Below are 22164 nucleotides of genomic sequence, written 5' to 3'. Positions count from 1 at the left end.
GGGAAACAAACTCAACCACAGTGGCAATGAGCTTGGTGAGTTTGTTTTCTGGAAAAACAAGACCTCTTTAAAACGCTGAAAAGCAAGAATGTCATTTGGAGGACTAAGGTGGGCCTGACCTGAGCCTTGGTATTTTCAATTGCCTCCTCTGCGTTGTGAAAGTTGGACACCAAGGAACCCCAAGACGAAGCCATGCATTTGAATGCTGGTGCTGGTGAAGAATATGGAGAGGCCCATGGGTGGCCAAAGCCCCAACAATGCAGTCTTCAACGAAGCACAGCCCGAATGCTCCTTAGAGGCCAGGATGGCAAGCCTTGGTCTCATGTGCTTTGGCCCTATTATCCGGTGAGACCAGTTCCTGGAAAAGGACATCATGCTTGGTGGAGTGGCGGGGCAGTGACAAAGAAGAAGACCTTTGACAAGACGGCTTGACATAGTGGCTGCAACGATGGGCTGAAACATAGGAACAATCATGAGGATGGCGCAGGACGGGTGGTGTTTTGGTCTGTTGTCTACTGGGTCCCTATGAGTCAGAACCAACTCAGCAGTATCTAACGACATTCCTCTATACTTAGCCTGGTTTTCTTTCCTCCATCTGTTCTAGAGAGCTGCATTTTAAAGTAAACATGGTTCAATGCATTCTGATGTATGTATGCCAATGTTTTCTTTCTACTGAAGGACACTTGAGTTTCTACCAGTCTTTTAGTAGTACAGAAAATGCTGCAATATAATTATGTCCATGTTTTGCTTTATTAAACATAGAAACCGGTTGTCTACCAGGTCATGTAAGAGGTCAAACTCCAGGTCGCCATAGTGCCATGTACCCTCTGTCCACGCTAGGGAAAAGCTTTCCGCTTCTTCGTGCTCCTTGCCTGACAGCTGTCTGACCCCGTGGTCATAGAGCTATTCTTCCTTTCTCTGTATCCCTCCATCTGTCCTCTCCTTAAACAACAACAACAACAACAACCAACCACTCAGATGGGATTAGGACCCGGCCTACTTCAGTATGATCTCATGTTAATCTGATAAAAATCGTCAAAGTTCTTATTTGCATACAAGGTATCACAGGCATTCACAGGACTTCAACGCAATTTGCAGGAGTGTGTGGCGGGCGCATCATAATTCAACGCATACCAGAAGATTTGCAGTGACACGTGTGATAAACATCCCTGATGCTTCTGGGACCGCACTTTCAGAAGTCAAGTTCCTGAGAATTTTGGAAGGGTGCAGACATAAACCCTTGGAAGGCTTTTGGGTCTTGGAACTTCTTTTCACGCAGATTTCTTTGTCCTTCTAGGTTTGACTGAAATGCTCTGTTACATTCTCTATGGATTTAGCCTCGAAGGCCGTCAAAAGCTTGAAGCGATTTGAAACCCCCAGCCCTGGACTCACAAGCACTCCTGGAAGAGATTAGTTAAAGCCTGTGTCCTAAATTGCCACAGATTCTCTTAGATTATCCGTATTTCCTTTCAAAAACTAGCTGAGCTACAAGATTCAGCTCAGATTACAATCTTGGTTATCTGTGATCACCTCAACAATTGTGGGGGCTGAGAGGAGATAGAGATGTGGCTCTGACTCCAAAAGGTGGCATTTTGAGTGATGAAGATCATCTTTGATATTTTAGCTTGTGCATCTATAAGATATGTATCCCAAACTGGGATAACTCAAAAGTAAATGCTTTCCTAATATTCGGTGAAATAATAAATTAACCTGTGCAAAGTTGTGGTAGTTACATAATCTGGTGTCAATGTGGGACTTGAGAGGATTAAGAGTGAAGGGGTGGAGTCGAGTCTGTCAATCGGATCATAGCCAATAAGGCCTGTGTGGGCATGGCCTTCCCCTGAGGATTCTGGGAACTCCAGTAGTTTTCCTCCTTAGGGGCCAGAGACAGTTTCTCTCTGCTCACTCCCTGCAAGACGCTCTACTGACAAGACACATGGCTCAACGCCCTGGGAGCTGGAGAAGCCACATGGACCTACTGTGATGCAACCAGACCTCTGGAGCCAGTGAAGCCATGTAGAGACCCCTGTCAGCGCTGAGATGCTTACAATGTCACTGGATGCACAAGACTTCCAACCTACTGGCCTGTGATTCTCCTGCATTTGGCATCATTGCATATATTTCGTGAGTCTGAAGAGGACTTTATAGATTGATTTTGGACATATGGGCTTGATCTGCACTGGAATGGGACATTTTCTCAATATTCAATTGCTCTTGTATATATACATATGCGTGTCTATGAATTTGTTTCTCTAGTCCATCTGGACTAACACGAAAGCTGACCCGTTCAACATCATTGTATGATATTGTTTTTGTCCCCACTCCTTACCCACTGATTCATGCATTTTGCCTTTGTCATATGTATAGTTCGATGTGGTTTAAATATGTATATTAGTTATCAATCACTGAGTAACAGATCATTCCCAAACTTAGTAGCTTAAAACAATAAACAGTTATTATCTCCGTTTCTGTGGTGAAAAATCTGAAAGTGACCTAGCTGGTTGCCTGTGACTATGGTGTCTCACGTGATTGCCGCGAGGGTATCACCTGCAGATGTAGTCATCTAAAACTTGGATTAGACTTGAAGGAGCCATTTATAAGCTCGCTTTTATGGCTGCTGGACTGAAGGTCTCACTCCTTGCCATATACTGTGTCTTTCCATAGGGCTGCTCAAAAAGTACAATCCCTCTGTTGCCAGTAAAAGTGATCCAAGACATAAGCCACGTTTGTTTGTATAACCCAAACTTGTGACATCACATGTACAGTTCATTAAGTCAGTCAAATACAGCCCACAATCAAGGAGCTGGAATACACAAAACAGTGACTACCAGGAGGTGGGTATCATTGGGGACATTTTAGAAGCTTCCTTCTACAAGAGACACTGTGGGGGTTCCGTTCCAGACCACAGCAGAAGAACGACTATTGCAATAAAAGAAGTCACATGAAATTGATGTTTTCCACTGCTTATAAAAGCTATGTTTATACTATACTGTAGTCTTGTAAATATTCAATCACATTTTTTAAAGTTTGAAATCTTGTGAGGATTACCAAAATGCAAAAGAGAACACAAAGTGAATGCAGGCTATTGAAAAATGATGCCAATATACTTGATTAATGCAGGATTGACACATTATCTGTGAAGTGAAATCAAATAAGCTATGTCTGTATGCATTGATGTACTACATGTAGCTGGGAATATGGAGCAACTGAACTCCAATAATTCATGGTGGGAATGTGAAAATAGTATAACCACTTTAGGAAAGTTTGATAGTGTCTCATAAAGTTAAATATATACTTACCATGTGACCAACAATGGTATGCCAAGATATTTTGATCAGATCATTCATGAACTTTTATTTTGAAATAAATTTATATTTACAGAAAAAGTTTAAAGAATAGTACAGAGGTTTTTATTTTTTTCACCCAGATTCCCCATCATGTTAATATCTCATATAACCAAGATACATTTATGGCAACTAAATATTAACATTAGTACAATACTCTTACACTGGCTCTACAGACTTTATTTGTATTTCACTAGTTTTTCCTCTAATGTCTTTCTTCAGTTCCAAAATCCAATACTAGATTCCACATAACATTTAGTTGTCATGCCTTCTTTTAAAAAATCATTTTATTGGGGGCTCTTAGAACTCTTATAACATTCCATATATCGATTGTATCAAGCATATTTGCACATATTTTGCATCATCATTTCCTAAACATTTAATTTCTGTTGAGCCCTTGATATCTTCTCCCCACTCACGCTCGTGACGGCTTGATAAATGATAAATTATTATTGCTTTCATATCTTACACTGACTGTTGTCTCCCACCACCCATGTTTCTGTTGTTCATCCCCCTGAGCAGGGGAAGTTGTCATTTTTAAAATTATTTTCCAATCTGTGACAATCCTTAAGTCTTTCCTGACATTAACACTTTTAAAAGTTACTAATCTGTTATTTTACTTAATAGCCCTCAATTGGAGTTTGTCTGATGATGTATTAGATTGTGATGTGCATTGTTTGACAAGACAACGACAGAGTGATGCGTCCTTCTCTGTGCACCATGTTGTTGTCAGTTGCTCTTGAGTCATCTCCAGCTAATGGCAACTTTATGTATAACAGAACAAAATCGTTCAGTCTTGAACTATTTTCACAATTGTGGGTATGCTAGAGTTCATTGTAGAGGTCAATGTGTTTTGGGTGCCTATCAGCATTATATCAGATAATATTCTGTTGTGACCCACACGGTTTTCTTTGGCTAAATTTGGGGAGTAGATTGCCAGGCCTTTCTTCCTAGTCCATTTTAGCCTGGAAGCTCTGCTGAAGCCTATCTACCATGGGAGACTCTTCTGGTACTTGAAATCCTTTTAGAATAACTTCCAACATCGTAACAACACACATTAACAAACTGACAGTAACTTAAAGCAATAAAGTTATTGTTATCTATTTATACTGAGTTATATTAATTCACTTAAATGGTGGGTATACCATAAATAGCACATATTTATGTCTTTTTCCTGGTAGCATTAATCTTGGTTAAAGTGTTGAAAACTGTAACATTTCTATTATTTCCTGTGTGATTAACAGATTATGTTGAGGCATATACTTTGAAATTATGCAAATACACGGGTTTTTGTCAAATAGCATGCCAAACTGCAGGGTGCTCATAGGTGGGCATAGATATCTAAATAGTAAGGAGGCCATTATCAATAGGGCACCAATCACTAAGTGTGATTGCTCTATACATATCATATCCTTCCAATCAGAGCCGCAACACATGTTGTTAGGTGCCGTCAAGTACAACAGACCAAAACCACAGCCCAGGCCCATGCCTCCCCACAAATGGTCTTACATTTGAGCCCATTGTTGCAGCCACCGTGTCGCATGGAAGTAGCTTTCAGTACTTACAAAACGCAGCAGGCAGCATACAGCAGATGAGCAGTGTCCTATGACTAGGAAGGGATGAAAACCCTGTGTGCCTTGCTATGCACAATACACGGGGTTCTCATGGTTACTGGAAGCTGTCCAGGTGGAGACAGGTAAAGAGAATTCTTCCAGGGCTGCCTCCATGTGACATAATGGGTATGGAGCACAAAAGGAACTTACTTTCTGCCAGTCCCCCAGACGAGGTAGGCTCCATTAGAGGCTAAATTTCTTTTGGATGCTGCCTACAGATGGCAGGGCCATCAGGTCTCACTGGACTCGTTTTATCATGTGGATCGGACCATGTGACCTGGATCAACTAGACCTCTGACATGAAGTCCAATATGATCTCCCAGGCTGACCGCCTGAGGAAAGTAAATGTGGATGCCAAGGCTGAAATCCCACTGACAAGTCAACAAATACTTAGGCTTCTGGGGAGTGATTTGTTCCTAAAGCTCAAGATGCAAACAGGAGGAGGAACTAGGAAGGCACCGTCACCGTCACCGGGTGTGTCCGAAGGACGGCCTCCTCGTTTCTTCTTTAACTTTCCCTCACTAATTTTAGCATTCATGAGTGAATCTTGTGTAGCGGACATGCGCTGGACTGCTAAACGGAAGGTCGAAGCCACCAGCTAGCTCTGAGATCGAAGGCGAGGCCTTCTACTTCCATAAAGTTATTGCCTCGGAACCCCCCAGGGACAGTTCTACTCTGTCCCATGGGGTTGCCATGAGTCAGAGTTGACTCAATGGCAGTGAGTTCTTTTATTATCTTTTGAGATATTTTAAATATGGCTGTGGGATTCTTGTAGTGGTTTTCTATTTTCTTCATTCCTTTTGCACTTATTAATTAGAATTATTCTGGTAAAGAAAAGCTGGACCTTCTTCCCAACTTAATTATTGAAAAAAGAAGAATGCCATTATAGCTACTACAGAAATTGAAGTTAAAAACTTTTCAAAAGAGAAAACTCTATACCCAGATGGTCTGTGGATCCTATCAAACATTTATGGTAGAAATAACACGATTTTTTTATAACCTCTTCTAGAATAAAAAGGTAATACTTCCTATCTAACTTTATCCCAATTAAATTCGCAGCAAACTTCTCTTTAGATACCAATAAGCTGATTCTAAAATTTATATGGTAAGGGAAGTTTTGTACACTCCTATTTGGTTAGAAACTAAATTCTTTGCTTTGAAATACAAGTTGAGCCTGGGCCCTCCTACAGTGCCAGATGCATGACTACTCTTCAAAAGTAGTAAGGTTATGAAAGACAAAGACTAAGAAATGGTCACCGATTGAAGGAGACTAAGAAAAATGATGACTGAACACAGTGTGGTATCGGGATTGGATACAGGAACAGAAAAAGGCCAGTGTGGAGGAAAGGATTATCCTGCCCAAACTAAGTTCCCACCCTTTGCCCTAAGCTCCTAGAGGTAGCCCTTGACATCCTGCCTGACAAAGGTCTGCTGCCCGGGGGCCTTGAGCCATGCTGCTGACAGTCTATGCTAACAGTGTGATTCATTGTGGGTGTCTTGGTCGTTTTTGTTCTTTAAAGATCGTTTTATTGGGGGCTCTGACAGCTCTTATTCCATACATCAATTGTAGAAAGCATATTTGTACGTATGTCACCATCATTTACTTTCTATTTAAGCCCTTGGTATCGGCTAGTCTTTTTTCTCTCCCACTCCCTTTCCCCTCATGACCCCTTGATGAATTATAAATTATTATTGCTTTCATATCTTACACTGACTGTTGTCTCCCTTCACCCACATTTCTGTTGTTCATTCCCCTGGGGTGGTGGTGGGGGGGGGGGTTATGCATCAATCATTGCGATTAGTTCCCCCTTCCTCTCCTCCTCCCTTCCCCTTCCCTTCCTGGTATCGCTATGTTCATTTCTGTTCCTGAGGGGTTTATCTGGCCTGGATTCCGTGTGTCGTGAGCTCTTTATCTGTATATGGTAGGCGTCTTGTACAGCACAGTATCAGCTTAACCTCTGGAGGAGCTAGACTAATGTCAGTCATATGGGTGGTCAGCCAGGTGTAGGTGAACAACCCCCAATGAAAACTCTGGAACACCAAGACTTATGTGTTGGTTGGCAATACTCCATAAATGTTGGCCCACTGTTGGGGGAAATAGACACTAGAAGACAACTGGACGCTTTAAGGCCAGTGTCTCCTGGACCCTGTCCTATGTATCCTTTGCTGGTTTAATCTACATATATTTTTCACTTTAATAAACCATGAACATAATGATTTTTCTGAGTTCTGTTAAGTTCTTCTAAGAAATCATTAAACCCAAAGTGGTCTTGGGAACCTTCTGAATTTGTGGTCTCTGATGCACTGTTGTCGTGAGTCTCCAGTCGGCTCTAATTCACGGTTACTCTATACAAAAGAACAAAGCTGCCCAACCCTGTACCATTCTCACCAATGTGGCTTTGCTTGTGTGCCTTTGCTGTAGTCACTGTGCTCGTACAGCTCATGGGTGGGGGCGGGGGGTCATCTGCTTTTCCACTGACCTTTTACTTAATCAAGCATGATGCTCTTCTCTAAGGAACGGAACCCTCCTGAGGGCATGCCGCTACATGGGAAACAGTCTAAGCACCCTCCCTTCTAAGGACTCTTCTTTAAGAACAAATTTGCTCACTCTTCTGGCAGTCCACGGTGTATTCAGTATTATTTGCCAATGCCATAACCCAAATGCACCAATTCTTCTTTGGCCTTCCTTATTCATTGTCCAACTCTCACACACATATGAGGTGATTGAAAATACCAGGGCTTGGCCGAGATGCATCGTAGTCTTCAGCATGACATCTGGGCTTTATCGCACACTAAAGAAGTCTTGTGGTCATGTGCAGCAGACGTGCCCCATACACTATGGCGTTTGATTCCCTAACTGCTGCTTCCATAGGCACTGGATCGAAGTAACATGAAATCCTTGACAACTGCAATCTTTTCTCCATTTATCATGATGTTGCTTTTTGATCCAGTTGTGAGGATGTTTGTTTTCTTAATGTTGAAGTATAATCCCACTGAAGTCTTTGAACTTCAGCAGTAAGCATTTCAAATCTTTTCACTTTCAGCAAGCAAGGGTGCGACATTTGCACACCACAGTTGTTCACAACACTTCCTCCAATCCTGATGTCAAATTCTCCTTCATATGTCCCAACTTCTGCATTATTCACTCAGCGCACAGATTGAATAAGTATGGTGAAAGGATACGACTCTGACACATACCTTTCCTGAGTTCAAACCACGCAGTGTATGTTGTTCTGCTTGAATGACTGCCTCTCAATCTATATACAGTTTCTATATGGTAAGATGGGGTGAATGTGCTTTTCATGTGGCAAAGGCAGGAATTTTAGGAGGCCAAAGGGTAAAATATTATGAATTGAGTTGTTTCCCAAAAGTAGGTATCAATTTGGCTAGCACAAGAATCTCAGTACTATGTAATTATTTTTCATTTAGTATGTGATGTAATTATTCTTTGTGCTCTAACTTCTAACCTCTAGGATGTTAATGAGGCAGGATGAGCGGCAGCGATATTAATGAGGCAGGGTACAATCTACAGGATTAGGTTATATCTTGAGTCAATGCTTTTTGCTGTAGAAAAGAGATTAAGCAAGTGAGCAGAGATCAGAGGGACTTCAGTACTACCAAGAAAGAAGAACTGCGAGCTGAGCAAGTCTTTTGGACCTAGTGTCTCTCGACTGTGAATATCCGGAAACTGAGATGGTGGATGCCAAGACACAGATCCCTCAGGCATGCTGAGCCCATGGATGGTGAAAGGAAACTAGGTCCTTCTCCCAGAGCGGACAGACAAATCTTCCCCTGGAACTGGTTCCATGACTTTGGAATTCTAGCCTCCGAAGTTGTGAGAGAATAAACTTGTGGAGTTTATATTATAGCAGCACTAGATAACTAAGACAAGAGGGATGAAGATATTTATTTTTATTGTAGTGATTGTTTAATTTCTTATTAGGTGACCTTATGTAACGATGGAATAGGTGCACAGATGCCAAAACTCATCAAATTGTACACTTTACATATGTTCCAATTTTGTATGTTAACTATATCTCAATAAAGCTGTAAAATTGTTTTGTGGACAATTGGGAAATTTTGAAAATTGATTGGATACTGATAGTCCAGTTATGTGGGAGAATGTCATTATTTATGAGAGATTGATACTCACTCATTGATATTTATGAATGAAATGTCCTAATGTCTAAAACCTACCAGTGATATTTCAAGAAAAATATTGTTGAATTTAGATGAAAATTATATGGATATTCATTGTACTGTTATGCTTTCTCAGGTATTTTTACATGGTTGAAAATTTACATAATCAAAGGGCGAGGAAATAACAAAACTGTTCAGAAGGATGGGAGAATGGTTTATAATACCAAATGGACTCAGGTGGCATTGGGCCGCTAACCTGGGCCGCTCAAGGGCTAGAAAAGAGGCTTTCTGATCCCGCATAGATTTAGTCGCGGCAAAATAGGTTCATAAGCAGATGTGGTGAAGAAAGCAGATAGTGCTCAGCTAATAAAATATATAGTGTCTTGAGTCTTAAAGGCTTGAAGTGAAACAAGCAGAGAAACAACAAGCCCACATGAGGGAGCACACCAGTCTGTGCAATCATGAAGTGTCATCAGGACCGGGTAACAGGCACCAGAAAAGCCTTAACAAACAAGCAAACAAACAAAAACATATTGTTGAGAATGAGGGGGGTTGGAGCAGAGATCCAAAACCCATCTGTAGACAAAAGGACATCCCCCCACAGAGGGGTCTCAGGGAAGGAATGAGTCAACCAGGGCGCAGTAAAACACTGATGAAACACACAATAATCCTCTGGTTCCTTGAGGCTTCCTCACCCCCCACTATCATGACCCCACAGAGAATATACACAGATATAGATAAGAGATAAGAGCTCATGACACCTGCAATCCAGGAGCAGGTATGGGAATAGCCATACCAGAAGTTAGGGAGAAGGTAAGGGGGGGGGGGAGGAAGGGAAGAAGGAAGAACTGATCTAATGATTGATACACAACCACACACCCCTCCAGGGGGACAAACAACAGAAACCCTGGGGGAAGAGCGCTAGCGGTCAGTGTGAGGCAGGAAAACAACAATTTATAATTTATCAAAGGGTCACGGGGTAGGAGGGGAAGAGGAGCTGATACCAAGGTCTCAATAGAAAGTAATTGTCTAGAAAAGAATGATGGCAGCATATGTACAAATATGCCTGGTACAATTGATGTAATAAGAGATTGTAAGAGCCCCCAATAAAATGATCTTTTAATTAAAAGAGAGAGTTACAGTGTCGGAAACTCACGGGGACAAATGAACTCTATGGTAGTGAGTTCGGTTTTGGGTTTAAACACAGGGCTGAAATAAATCTTTTGGGTTTCCTAATAAACAGTCATTAAGGAATTTAATTAGAATAGTCCCATCTGAGTTTAATGGGTCAAAAACAGATACTTGTGAATGAAGTGTATGGAGGAAATGAGGTAACAGAAAAAGGACAGGTTTTTTTTATTTTGGAGGAAAATAAGCTACATTTATGCAAAAACTAGATAATAACATGTGAACCTAAACCAAACACTAACACCTGATCTTGAAACTATGTCGCACTAGGCTTAAGTTTCAGGCAGGCCTACGCTGCCAAGTGTTCCTGAAAGCTGAAAGCGGTCTTTGCGGATGCTGGTATGCTCGCTCGGGAAATGGAGCTTGGGAAGGAAGTAGGGCATGGCATGCAGTGAGATTAAGATGACCCCAAGTTTCCAGGGCTCTCAGCATTCATGCTGAGCAGCAGGGGAAATGCTGCTGCTCCTGAGGCTAACATTGCATGCTGTAGTCCGGGAGGATCAGGATCTTAGCCTAGCCCACAACACACAACACCAGATTATCTTTTTAGACAGGAAGCAGTCACCGTGTGTATAACCAGCTTAACTCTTAAATTCCTGGAGTTCCTTTGTTCTGGCTCTGTGTCTGCCATTTATGTTCCAGTCTTGCTTGTATTTCTCAGCTTCCCTGCTGACAAACATGGCACCAGAAAGCACCTCCGGGCAGGTCCCTGGATTTTCACTTCAAATACACTTTGTCCTGATTTAGAACGATGGAGCAAGTGCACACACATAAAAGAAACCATCTGCAGCGTTTTCCATCATTACAATGTACGTATTCCTCCGGTTATTGGCTGACAGTTCCAAGCAATCAGCCTTCCAGGTCTAGTGCATTCACTAAACAGAGTTGCCTCACTCAAGATCCCAGCCTTTTCCTGGGAGGGCCCATATCCAAGGCCTGGCCAGTGCGGGGCTACAGAAATTCTCGCCCCCTTTCTTCAATGGGAGACCATGCAGCAGGTCTGTCCCAGCTAGGACTGCATCACGGCCCAACCTCTTCTACTCAGTCCCGCTTCCTTCCCTTGCACAGGATGCAGACCCTAAGTACATTCTCTAATAAACTTATGGAATCTGCATCTCCCGACATTTCCAGGGAGGCCAGATTGCTCAAAAAACCCCCAACAATTGTACTTCTTCCCCACCTGCCCCACCCCCCAGTAGATCTGCCAGCCCTGCAGGTCTGAGGCGAACCCCAGATACCATGCTCTGTTCCGCAGAATGAGCTTGTCAAGAACAAGGCCCCTTCCAGAGACACCAAGTGCAACTTAGAAGACGGCAAGAGGGCAAAGCTGATTATTCTGCTGGAAAACGCTTGGTCACCCAGATGAACGTAAGCACAGCACACCCAAATACAGGACGACAGCCCGCAAAACCAGCAGGCTATCATCGGCCAGATGGCGGATGGCTGCACAGAAGGGATATGATGGTGTGTGCGGCTTAGCTCACCAACTTCCCAAGTTCAGCGTGACAGCTGCCTGACCGATGCTGCAGCAGCACATTGCACTGGCATGCGGCCGGCCCGCAGGCTTCTTACTAGGATTGGCCTGGACAAGACCTAGGAAGGACAGGTAGAGGTAACTGGAGAGGAATACAATGTGGAAAGCCATCCTGGTGCCTTCAGCTGCTATCTGGATGCCAGCCTTGCCAGGACAACCACTGGGAATAAAGTGTTTGGGGCTCTGAAGGGGCTGTGGATGGAGGCTTGTCTATGTCTCATGGTACCAAGCGATTCCCTGGTTACGATTCAGAAAGCAAGGAATCCAATGCCGAAGTACATCGGAAACACATCAGGGGCCAGAACATTGCACACTACATGCGTTCCCTAATGGAAGAGGATGATGGTGCTTACAAGAAGTAACTTGTTCCATATATCAGGAACAACGCAACTCCTGACATGATGGAGGAGATGGATAAGATTTCGTTTAACACACTTTAGCTATGTTGTCAGGAGCATGCATTAGCTGCAGAAGGACATCACGTTGGTAGAGGGACAGCGAATAAGAGGAAGGTTCTCAACAAGACGGATACAGTGGCTGCAATAATAAGATCAAGCCTAGGAAGGGTCATAAGGACAGTGCGGTGTTTCGTTCTGTTGTGCACAGGGTTGCTATGGGTCAGAAACAACTCAATGGCACCCAACAACAACAATCAGTTGAAGGAGTGAATCAAAATGGAAATTATCCAGGGAAGCCTAATGGAATAACTTGGGCCCTTTAAGAGCAGTTTTCTCTGGGTGGTTGCAGAAGAAAGCATGGGGACTGAAAGAGTGAGAACGTGGCTCATCATGAATGATTGGAAGATGGAGAGGGACATAGCCATAGAGCCAGCGGGCAGCCTCCGAGCTACAAGAAACTGCAGATTGACAACCACCAAGTAAATGGGGATCTCAGTCCCACAAACACAAGGAACTGGGCTCTGGCCAAAGCGGAATGATCTTGGAAGCAAACTCCGGGCCCACGGTCTCTAGATACAAGTCCGGCCTAGCCAACACTTTTAGGAGTGATTCAGCCTTTTGGGATGCTAGAGAACCCAGTTGAATCCCTGTACTGAGGGCCTACAGAGCTCAAGATAACAAAAAGGTAGTAAGCCACTAAACGTGTGGTATTTTTGTTGCACTCCAAAGAAAACAGAGAGTAGAGATAGAGCCTAGGCTGATTAGACTTCAAGCAAAAATAAACAAACACAATCTCTATGAAAATGAGAGCTCCGGGGCGGGGCGGGGGCGGGGAAAAAAAAGAAAGAAAAAAAAAGAAAATGAGAGCTCCGAGACACGAATTTTCAAAAAAGGCTACTAGACAACTAAAGCCCCTAGAAAGTAGAAGATGAAAATAAAGGGATCTAGTAGGTAAATGTCAAATGATCAAGACGTTTTTAGTACGAATGTGGCAACAGCTGCTGTCCTGCCACACTTCCAATAAATTTGGCTGGTAAGGATATTTAGCCTAAATTGATTTGGACCGTTTATTACACAGCAGACAGCCTAAGCTTCAGGATCATATCACTTCCTCTGGTTTTGCAAGTCTATTGGGGGTGATGTGCAGGTAGTCTCACTGACTCATTATACCTAATGGGTCTGTGTCACAGCTGAGGAACCTTGAGCTTAGGAAATGCCATTATAAAGGACAACCAGTAAACCCACTCATCCTTCTATTTGGAGAGGGCAATTATCTTTATTACCCCGGAATATAAGTAAATCTTCTCTGAAACATAGAAATAGGACTTAATGTGCATTATTGTGAAGGAAGGGAGGGAGACATTCTCTTTTGTTTCTATCCTGCAATGTGCATTGATCTCAGAAAACCAGCTGTCTGTGTCTAGACATTGCAATGCAGTGGACTGTTTAATACGACTCTTCTAGCTATAGCCTTTGTTACGCCCACCAAACAATGTGATGCGTCTGGGTAAGGTGGGGAAGATACTGACTGGATATGAATGAGCTGTGATTGTTAGGATTGCTCTCATCACCTTGTTGGGTATGAAATTAGCCATCCCAGAAAAAAGCAAGAGGGGGAGGATCTCACTCCTAGCAAGAGAGGTGTCAGGAGTGGAGTACATACTTTGGATCCCGAGATTCCTGTGCACTGAACCTCCTTGATCAAGGAGACAGCGTTGGCACTAGAAGGAGTGGCAAAGGAGTAGCAACAGCAGAACCAGGAGCCAGAGCATGAGATGGTGGTGGACAGAGCATAATGGACAGGAGAGTGCGGCAGGAGGCTGGCTTGTGGAGTCAGGTGCCCCTGGGCACTTAATTAGGGGAGCTGGGTTTGCTGACCATGGAGCTGGAGTTGAGTGCCTTCAGGTTGAAGCTTACAGGGAAGTGACATGCCTTTAAGGCATTTATCGGCAGCTCTAAAAGAGCTATATAACATTGCCCAAGCAGGGCAGGTGCCAAGCCAACATGGTAAAGGCCAGAGGAGGCCTGGCTGTGGGCACATAGAGAAGAAACTGTCCCAACTGAATAACTGTATCCTGATCACTTCTCACCTGAATTGTCACCTGCGGACTGCCAAAATAGCACACCTATCTTGGAAGAAGTACAGCCAGAATGTTCCTTAGGAGCAAAGATGCCAATCCTTTGTCTCAAGTACTTTGGGCACATTGTCAGGAGAGAACAGTCCCCAGAGAAGGACATCATGCTTGATAAAGTAGAGGGGCAGCGAGACAGAGGAAGGCCCTCAGGGAGATGGACTGGCAGTGGTTGCAATAGTGTGCTCAAACATTACAATTGTGAGGTTGGGGCAGGACCAGGCAATATTTCGCTCTGTTGTATATCGGGGTCACTATGAGTCAGAACCGACCCACCTAATAACAAATGTCCCTTATAAACCCCATAAGCTTGAGCAACATCTGTGAGTTGTGTGTGGCCGTTGCAATGAGTTATAGAATCCAGTTGGAAGTAGAGTGCGGGGAGAGACACAAGCATTGGTCCCAGAATAGCAGGAAATGGGATAGAGGGAGGTCTGTCTGACCTCTGTTTGCTTATCAACCATGGGAGCTGGAGGAGGTCTGAGGTGACTCCTGCTCACACATCCTTTTTCCCCATCATAATGAAGCATGAGAGGATCCTTACAATAGGAAGCTGGAGTCAGTCACACACAATGAAACGAAAAGGAACAACGCTGTGGAATGAATGCAGAGTAATACAGAATTAATAAAGGAGACAACAAAGACATCTCAAAGCGCATAACTCATGTCCCTGAATTAAAGAAGAGAGGAATCAGGCGGGGGCGGCGCAAGAAAAAGAAAACTTCCCTGACATAAAAGGCTTTAATCACAAAATTGGCATGACTCACTATAGTCCAGGTAAATAGAATATACAAAGATAAGCACCAAGGCATCTCCTTCCAAAGATCCCTGGCCTCGAGCATTAAAAAGAAAACAGAACAGAATACAAGAAAATAAATCCGTGGTTAGTCTCCGGCGTTTCCATGGCACCTGGCATCACTGCTTTTCAGAAGAGCAACGCCTACCAGGTGCTCAGGAAAGGTGCAACTGCATCATCCAGGGTTCAACTAGGGAAGCGTCATCACCAGGTGTATTGTAGAATAAGGGCCTTATGATATTAACGAAACCATGAAAAACTGTGGGAGTAGCTGGGTGAAATAAAAGTAAGGAAGGCAGAATTATTGGCAAGGGAGGACAAGCTGAGAGGCCAGGAACACCCAGTTGCCAATTGGGGACTGGGAGGGGGACCTAGCTGATGGAGAAGGCCGCGGACTGCTATTGGTCAGTGGGACTGGGAAGTGGAGAGGACTGACTACTGAGGGGATGGAGAGGACAGTGATGGAACACTGGAATCTCCCAGCTATCTCTGAACCTGCCCTTCACTGTACCTACTCTCAAAAAAAATCTATGAGAGTACTGGTTGTAACTTCACTTGAATGTCCCAAGTTCCGTGTAATTTCTACTTCAGGATAACTCTAATGTGTATGAAAACAAGGACAAGGATTCCTAAATAGGTATTTCTCCATATAACCAAACCAACAACAAAGCAGTGCAGCACAATGACCTAATACTTTCCTGTCACACACCATGGTTTTGTGGTGAATACCTGAGTTCACTTCCCAAACAGCACTCACCAAAAGTCTACATTGATCTTTTTGTTATAAAATCCAATTCTCCATCCTCATGTAATTTGATTTCCAGTCTCGACCACTCCTGCATTGACATACTGTGCTTTGTGTGAGCCCCTTGTTTGCATGCTGGACCTTTACCCCTCTAGTGGTTCCTTCTCATTTTCCTCTATAAATGAATGCTTCTCAATTCAGTCTTCAAATGTTGGTAGCACATGCCTCAGTCCTAGGTGTATTACTCCAGACCTTTTCTTTGGGTAGTTGGATGAGACTGAGATGCCACCAACAAGAAACCCTGGGGCAGGATGAAAGAGGTGGGAGAGTCTTTCTCTGTGGTATAGAATTGAAAGGGGATAACCTCAGATACAGAAATAGTACCGTAGTGGGTAATAATGGAACCATATTCCCCTACAGAACAAGTGCCCTCAGCCACAAATCCTGTTGCCTCCAGGGCCTAAGTGAAGCTCCACTGTGGCTGCCCGCTGCCATGGATTTGACTCATAACAAACCTACAGGCCAGAGCTGAGCTTCTCCAAAGGCCTCTGAGGCTATCCCCTTTAGGAAGCAGGTAGCCTCATCTTTTGCCTGTGGACAACTTGGGGGCTTGAACTGCTGATCTCTCGGTTGGATGTCTAATGCTTATTTACTCACTGCACCGCCACAGTCTTGTGGTGACTATAGAAAGGAAAAATCAATAAAAATAATCCTTTACCTGTTAAGGAAGGGGAGGAAACTATTCTGGGCCCAACCTATTAAAGGCCTTCTACCACTGGATAAGGAACAGGCCCACTGAGAAAGACCAACCCTCCTACCTGCCTCCTACCTGAGGTTGGTTCTGGAAAAGAGTCCTTGTCCTTCCCCCTTTCCCATCCCTCAATACTAAGTCAGTAAAAACTGAGTAATTACAATGGTCTACTACTGAAAGAGAGGCAAGAGTATGGAGGAGGGGGTGGAGAAAGGGGGAACCGATCACAATGATCTACATATAACCCCCTCCCAGGGGGACAGACAACAGAAAAGTGGGTGAAGGGCGACATTGGTCATTTAAGACATGGAAAAAAACTATAAGTTCTCAAGGTTCATGAGGGAAGAAGGGGGAAAAATGAACAGATACAAAGGGCTCAAGTAGAAAGAAAATGTTTGAAAATGACGATGGCAACATATGTACAAATGTGCTTGACACAATGGAGGGATGGATGGATTGTGATAAGAGTGATATGAGCCCCAGTAAAATGATTTTTTTAAAAGAAAGGAAAACACAAAAGCAAACAACAATGAAATAATACCTCACACTGATATTCTTACAAAGTTTAAAAAAAGATACAAAAGTAATAAGTATTGCACAGCATGCGGAGTGATTTGAACGCTCATGTGTGAGGAGTGGGATTGCAGACTTGTACAACCCCTACGGGGAACAGGACGCTGCTTCCTTAAACAAACGAGCATGCCTTATGTTCCTTCAATCTCTCTACTTGGCATACACCCTAAAAAATTAAAGAACATAATACCAAAAAAAAAAAGAGTATGGAGAGAGACCTTTTCTGAGAGGCAGGCATATAAACAAGGCCTAAAGGCCAGGGTGGTGCAGGAACATTGGGTAAAAAACAACTTAGCAGTGCACAAGAAAACACTAGAGGAATTTGAAGTCTATGGTACATTGAAACTAAAAATAGCAACAACAAATCCCAGACCCAGTTCAAATCTGTACTCACTCACTCCCATCAAGCCGATGCCGACTCCTAGTGACCCTGTAGAACAGGGCAGTCCTGCCCCTGTGGGGTTCTGTGAGTGGAACTCCTTACGGGAGTGGAAAGCTGTGTCTTGCTCCCAGAGTGGCTGGTGGTTTTGAACTGCGGACCTTGCAGATAGCAGCCCAATATATAACCACACCACCAGAGCTCCCCAGATTCTAACAAGATGGGCTCCATCCCCTCACATTCATGGCCTATCAGAAGAAAAGCCCGGTTTATTTCCAAGCGTAAACACTATTTACCTCTGTTTATACTGTCCTACATACAATATATAGCATCCAGGTAAAAAGCACTAGACGTTAAAGGGGCAGTAACACACTGTCAAGAGCTAAAGCAATCAACTGATCCAGACTTAGCTGAGTGGTTGTTGGAAATACCAGACAGGAAATTCAAGATGAACCTCCAAATGTTTCATCCCAATTATCGCATCAGACTCAAATCCAGGATCTCAAGTCTTCTGTATCAGGTCTAGATGTGGCTGAAGTTCCTTGAGTGAAGTCTCCTAGTTTCTTCATCTGAGACCTGTCAGCTAAATAACAGATGATCCAATTATACGTACACGTACACACACACACACACACACACATCCATATACAAAGTGTCAACCCCACTCACAACGGGGAGGAACAAGAGGCACATAATAGTCACTGATCCATAATGATATGAAATCCAACAGAGTGACTGCTGCAAGCCCCTCCTACTCCCGGGCAGATAACGTTTATTCATTAGGGCACAGTGCGTTCTCTCTGGGAGTGGCTCCCAGTCCACTTTATGACACTGTCCTTGGGTCTTCCATTAGAGATGTCTTCCTTTTTTTCACACGAAATGGCCAATGTTTGCAGCTGAGTAGCTTTCTCAGTTTGCAGCTCCTTCCTAGAAATCAGTGAGCCATCCAGGGGCCATTTTTCATTTTAACTACTTTAGCCCCCTCGACCTAGAGGTACTTTCACTAATAAAACACTCTTTTAAAAACATATGGGCTTCCTATGAACTTGGTTTAGATATCCCCCATGCCCCAAGTGCCACTCCAAGGAGAGGTTTTTTAAAGAGAGGCCTTTCATTGCCTTGTGCAATGTGTCAGGCTGCTGTGGGAAGCTTTGCAACGTTTCTAGAAGCCCCTTTGTTTAGCTAGGAGAGTCTTCCAAGTACCAACTTACATATTTCATACATTTTGACAGTCTTACCTAAAATTTGATCTGCATTCTGAAGCCATTGTTTACCTTGGGAATATTTTAATAGCTGAAGAGACTTGAAATGTGAAAATCATTTCCCAACCCAGAACTTTTGTCTACATTTCTTCTAAATTCTGCTTATAAATGGAACAGGTATTTATTCATTCCGTCTCGCTTTGTCTTATCATATGCCACGAAAGGAAGCGAACAGATGCTTCCAGCATTATGCTGGTGTTTCCTTAGCTGGCTCCACAAGTTCACACTGTCCATCTTCTCAAGGAGCACAGTGACTACTTTGCCACTTGTTTCTTTATGAAATTAGCACGTTGCCATCTTCATTAGTAGCTGTTGTTGGTTTTCTAAACCGGTTTTCAACTTCCACCTATCCCCATGTCCATGATAGACATTTTATGTTTGGTATAATACATCCTCTCCGATTTTTAAGGTCTTATTTAGCATTTGATCTGTAGCAAACGACTCTAAAATTGGTAGTTTAAAACAAAGATCATTCTTAGCTCACAATTCGCAGGTTGGCTGGGAGAAATGGTATGGCTCTTCCGGTGTGAGCTAGCTTGGTTGCTGCTGGAGGTCTCGGAGGACCTTATTCACATTTGTGGCAATTGGCAAGTTAGTTGTTTCTAGGAAGCCTCAGCTCTTCTGTTCCCTGTGGGTTCTCATGCCCCAGGAGCATAACTGAGCTTCTTCGCATGGTGGTCTCAGGATTCCCAAGAGGACCGAGAAAAGGCCAAAGCTCCAAGCACGTTTTTCATGCTTTGCAGGCCTCCTCTTGAATCGCTTTGCTAAAGTCCCATTGTCCAAAGCAAGTCAAATGGCCAGGCTCAGTTTTAAGGAACAGAGAAAGAGACTCTGCTTCTTAATAAGAGAAACAGCAGAGGAACGTTACAAAGTGACATGCGCACACTGATGGTAGGGATCTGTGGCTGTTTTATATTCCACCACAATGAAAGATGATCAATTACTGTGTCCTATAAAGCAGTATGTATAGGGTTCTAATATGCATTTATGTAAAACTTTATCTGTAGATATCTGTATACATAAAGACATAGTGACTTTTAAATTGTGAGTTCATCCGACAGAACTATTCAATAGGCAACATATTTTATCCACATAATTATGCTAAATTCAAGAAAGAATGTTTTTCATGTTTGAAATGAACGTGCTACTAAAGACTCCAAGTCCATTTCAGTTTACTTTTCCTCCTTTTTCAAAAAATAATTTCAATTAAATTCATCTATATTCTACAATTCGTTCTGCCACAAATACCCTATATAGAAGTGAGACTACACATGACATATATTATTTTGTCTTAACTTTCATTTTGCAGAATTTGATAGCAATTTGCCTATAATGCTTTCTATTAAAAGCTTTAGCCTAATACGGCAAACTGACAACCTCCCCGCCCTCACCCAGGATGAGTTCCATTTTGTTTTGCCAGACTACACAATCGTGGACAATTCTTCTCATTCAGTGCGCACTTAGGAGCGTTTCTTCTGAATAATTCTCACTTAAGGGGCGAGAACCCACATAGGAACTATCTGAGGAATTCTAAATCATACTTAACTTGATTTCCACGATGAGGCCTTAAAATCTCAAGAAACAGAGTTGGTTTCACGTATGAATATTGCGATGCATACTAAGAACTGATTTCTGTGTGAAGCCCTTTCCACAGTCACTACATTTATAGGGTTTATCTCCAGTATGAATTGTCTGGTGCTTATTGAAATTGGACCTGTCAGTGAAGGCTTTCCCACATTCGCCACATATGTATGGTTTCTCTCCTGTGTGAATTCGCTGATGTACTTTGAGATGTGGTTTCTTGGAGAAAGATTTCTCACAGTCCGGGCATTTAAAAGGCTTCTCTGTGGTATGAATTCTCTGGTGTGTGGTCAATTCTGACTTCTGGATGAAAGCCCTCCCACAATCTGTACAAACAAAGGGTTTCTCTCCAGTGTGAATGGTTTGATGTTTATTGAAATTTGATCTGTCAGTGAAAGCCTTCCCACATTCAGCACATATATAAGACTTCTCTCCAGTATGGGATTTCTGGTGAGTGTTGAGATTTGACCTGTTGGTAAAGGCCTTCCCACATTCAGTACATATATAGGGTTTTTCTCCTGTGTGGATTCGCTTATGCATTTGGAGCTGTGATTTAGAAGGAAACGATTTTCCACAGTCACTGCATGCATAAGGCTTCTCTCCAGTATGAATTCTTTGATGTGCAATCAAGTGCGCCTTCTGGATGAAGGCCTGTCCACATTCAGTACATATGTAGGATCTCTCTCCGGTATGAATTCTCTGATGCATCCGTAGTGTTGACTTTTGGGTAAAGGCCTTCCCACACTCACTACATTTGTGGTGTCTCTCTCCAGTATGAATTTTTTGGTGTATATTGAGGGCTGAGTTCAGAGAGAAACTTTTCCCACATTCACTACATTCATAGAGTTTTCCTCCAGTATGAATCGTCTGATGCCTAAATAGAGATGACATTTGGAAAAATGATTTTCCACATTCACTGCATGTATAGGGTTTCTGTCTAGTATGGGTTTTTTCATGTACAATTAATTCTGAATTCTGGACGAAGGCCTTCCCACATTCATTACATATATGTAGTTTTTCATCTCTATGAACCCTCAGATATAGACTAAGTAACTGCTTCTTTGTAAAAACATTTACACACTTTTTTAGTCCATGAGGTTTTTGCACAGTCTGAATTCCCTGAGGTGTAAACAGGTTTGACTTCTGGGCAAAGATTTTCCCAAACTCAGCACAAGTATTTGCTTTCTCCCCAACAGGAAATTTCAGATTTTGACCAAGTGCTCGTTTGAAATTGAGGAGTTTTCCACATTGATTACGTCCACATAATTTCACTCCTGTATGAGTATTTTCATGGTTAGTATAAGAAGAGCTCTGGGTGAAAACTTGACTATGTTCAATAATTTTATCAAAGTTATTTGTTGCATTGTTTTTGTTATGAACGTGTAAGTCTAAATTATGTTTTAAACTCTTTCCAATTGAGTCACGTCTGTGGGGTCTTTTCTGTGAAGGAAGCAGGTCTGGGCTTGGACAAACAAATTTTCCAGTACTTTTATTTTCATAATCCCACTCTGTCGCCACTATTTTCTTGTGGATGAAAGCAGCATGACTCAGAAGTTTGTTTTGTTTTTCCTGATATCTCTCCATCTGTTCAGCATCTTGCCACAGTTCTTCTAACATAGTATACAATGAATACTCTCTTGTATCTTCACCCTCCATTTCACTATGAAAGGACGTTTTCCCAGTAATTCTATATTGTAAGGTCTCAATCCCATATTTGTCGTCTAAAAG

General features: G+C 42.8%; 1 protein-coding gene across 2 annotated transcripts in view; it reads right to left on the bottom strand.

The window, feature by feature from the left end:
- Positions 1 to 3415: 3415 nt before the first annotated feature.
- ZNF81 (zinc finger protein 81) overlaps positions 3416 to 22164 on the bottom strand; it is a 69385-nt gene continuing 50636 nt past the window's right edge. For both annotated transcript variants that reach the window (XM_075539540.1, XM_075539541.1), the window contains one exon: positions 3416 to 22157. In XM_075539540.1, the coding sequence (XP_075395655.1) occupies positions 20449 to 22157 (1709 nt within the window). In that variant the 3' untranslated portion in view covers positions 3416 to 20448. The remainder of the gene's footprint in view (positions 22158 to 22164) is intronic.

This window comes from Tenrec ecaudatus, chromosome X (assembly GCF_050624435.1).
Source record: "Tenrec ecaudatus isolate mTenEca1 chromosome X, mTenEca1.hap1, whole genome shotgun sequence".
In the NCBI taxonomy this organism is placed as follows: domain Eukaryota; kingdom Metazoa; phylum Chordata; class Mammalia; order Afrosoricida; family Tenrecidae; genus Tenrec; species Tenrec ecaudatus.
The sequence above is the reverse complement of the archived record's forward strand: the minus strand, read 5'-3'. Positions and strand labels throughout refer to the sequence as shown.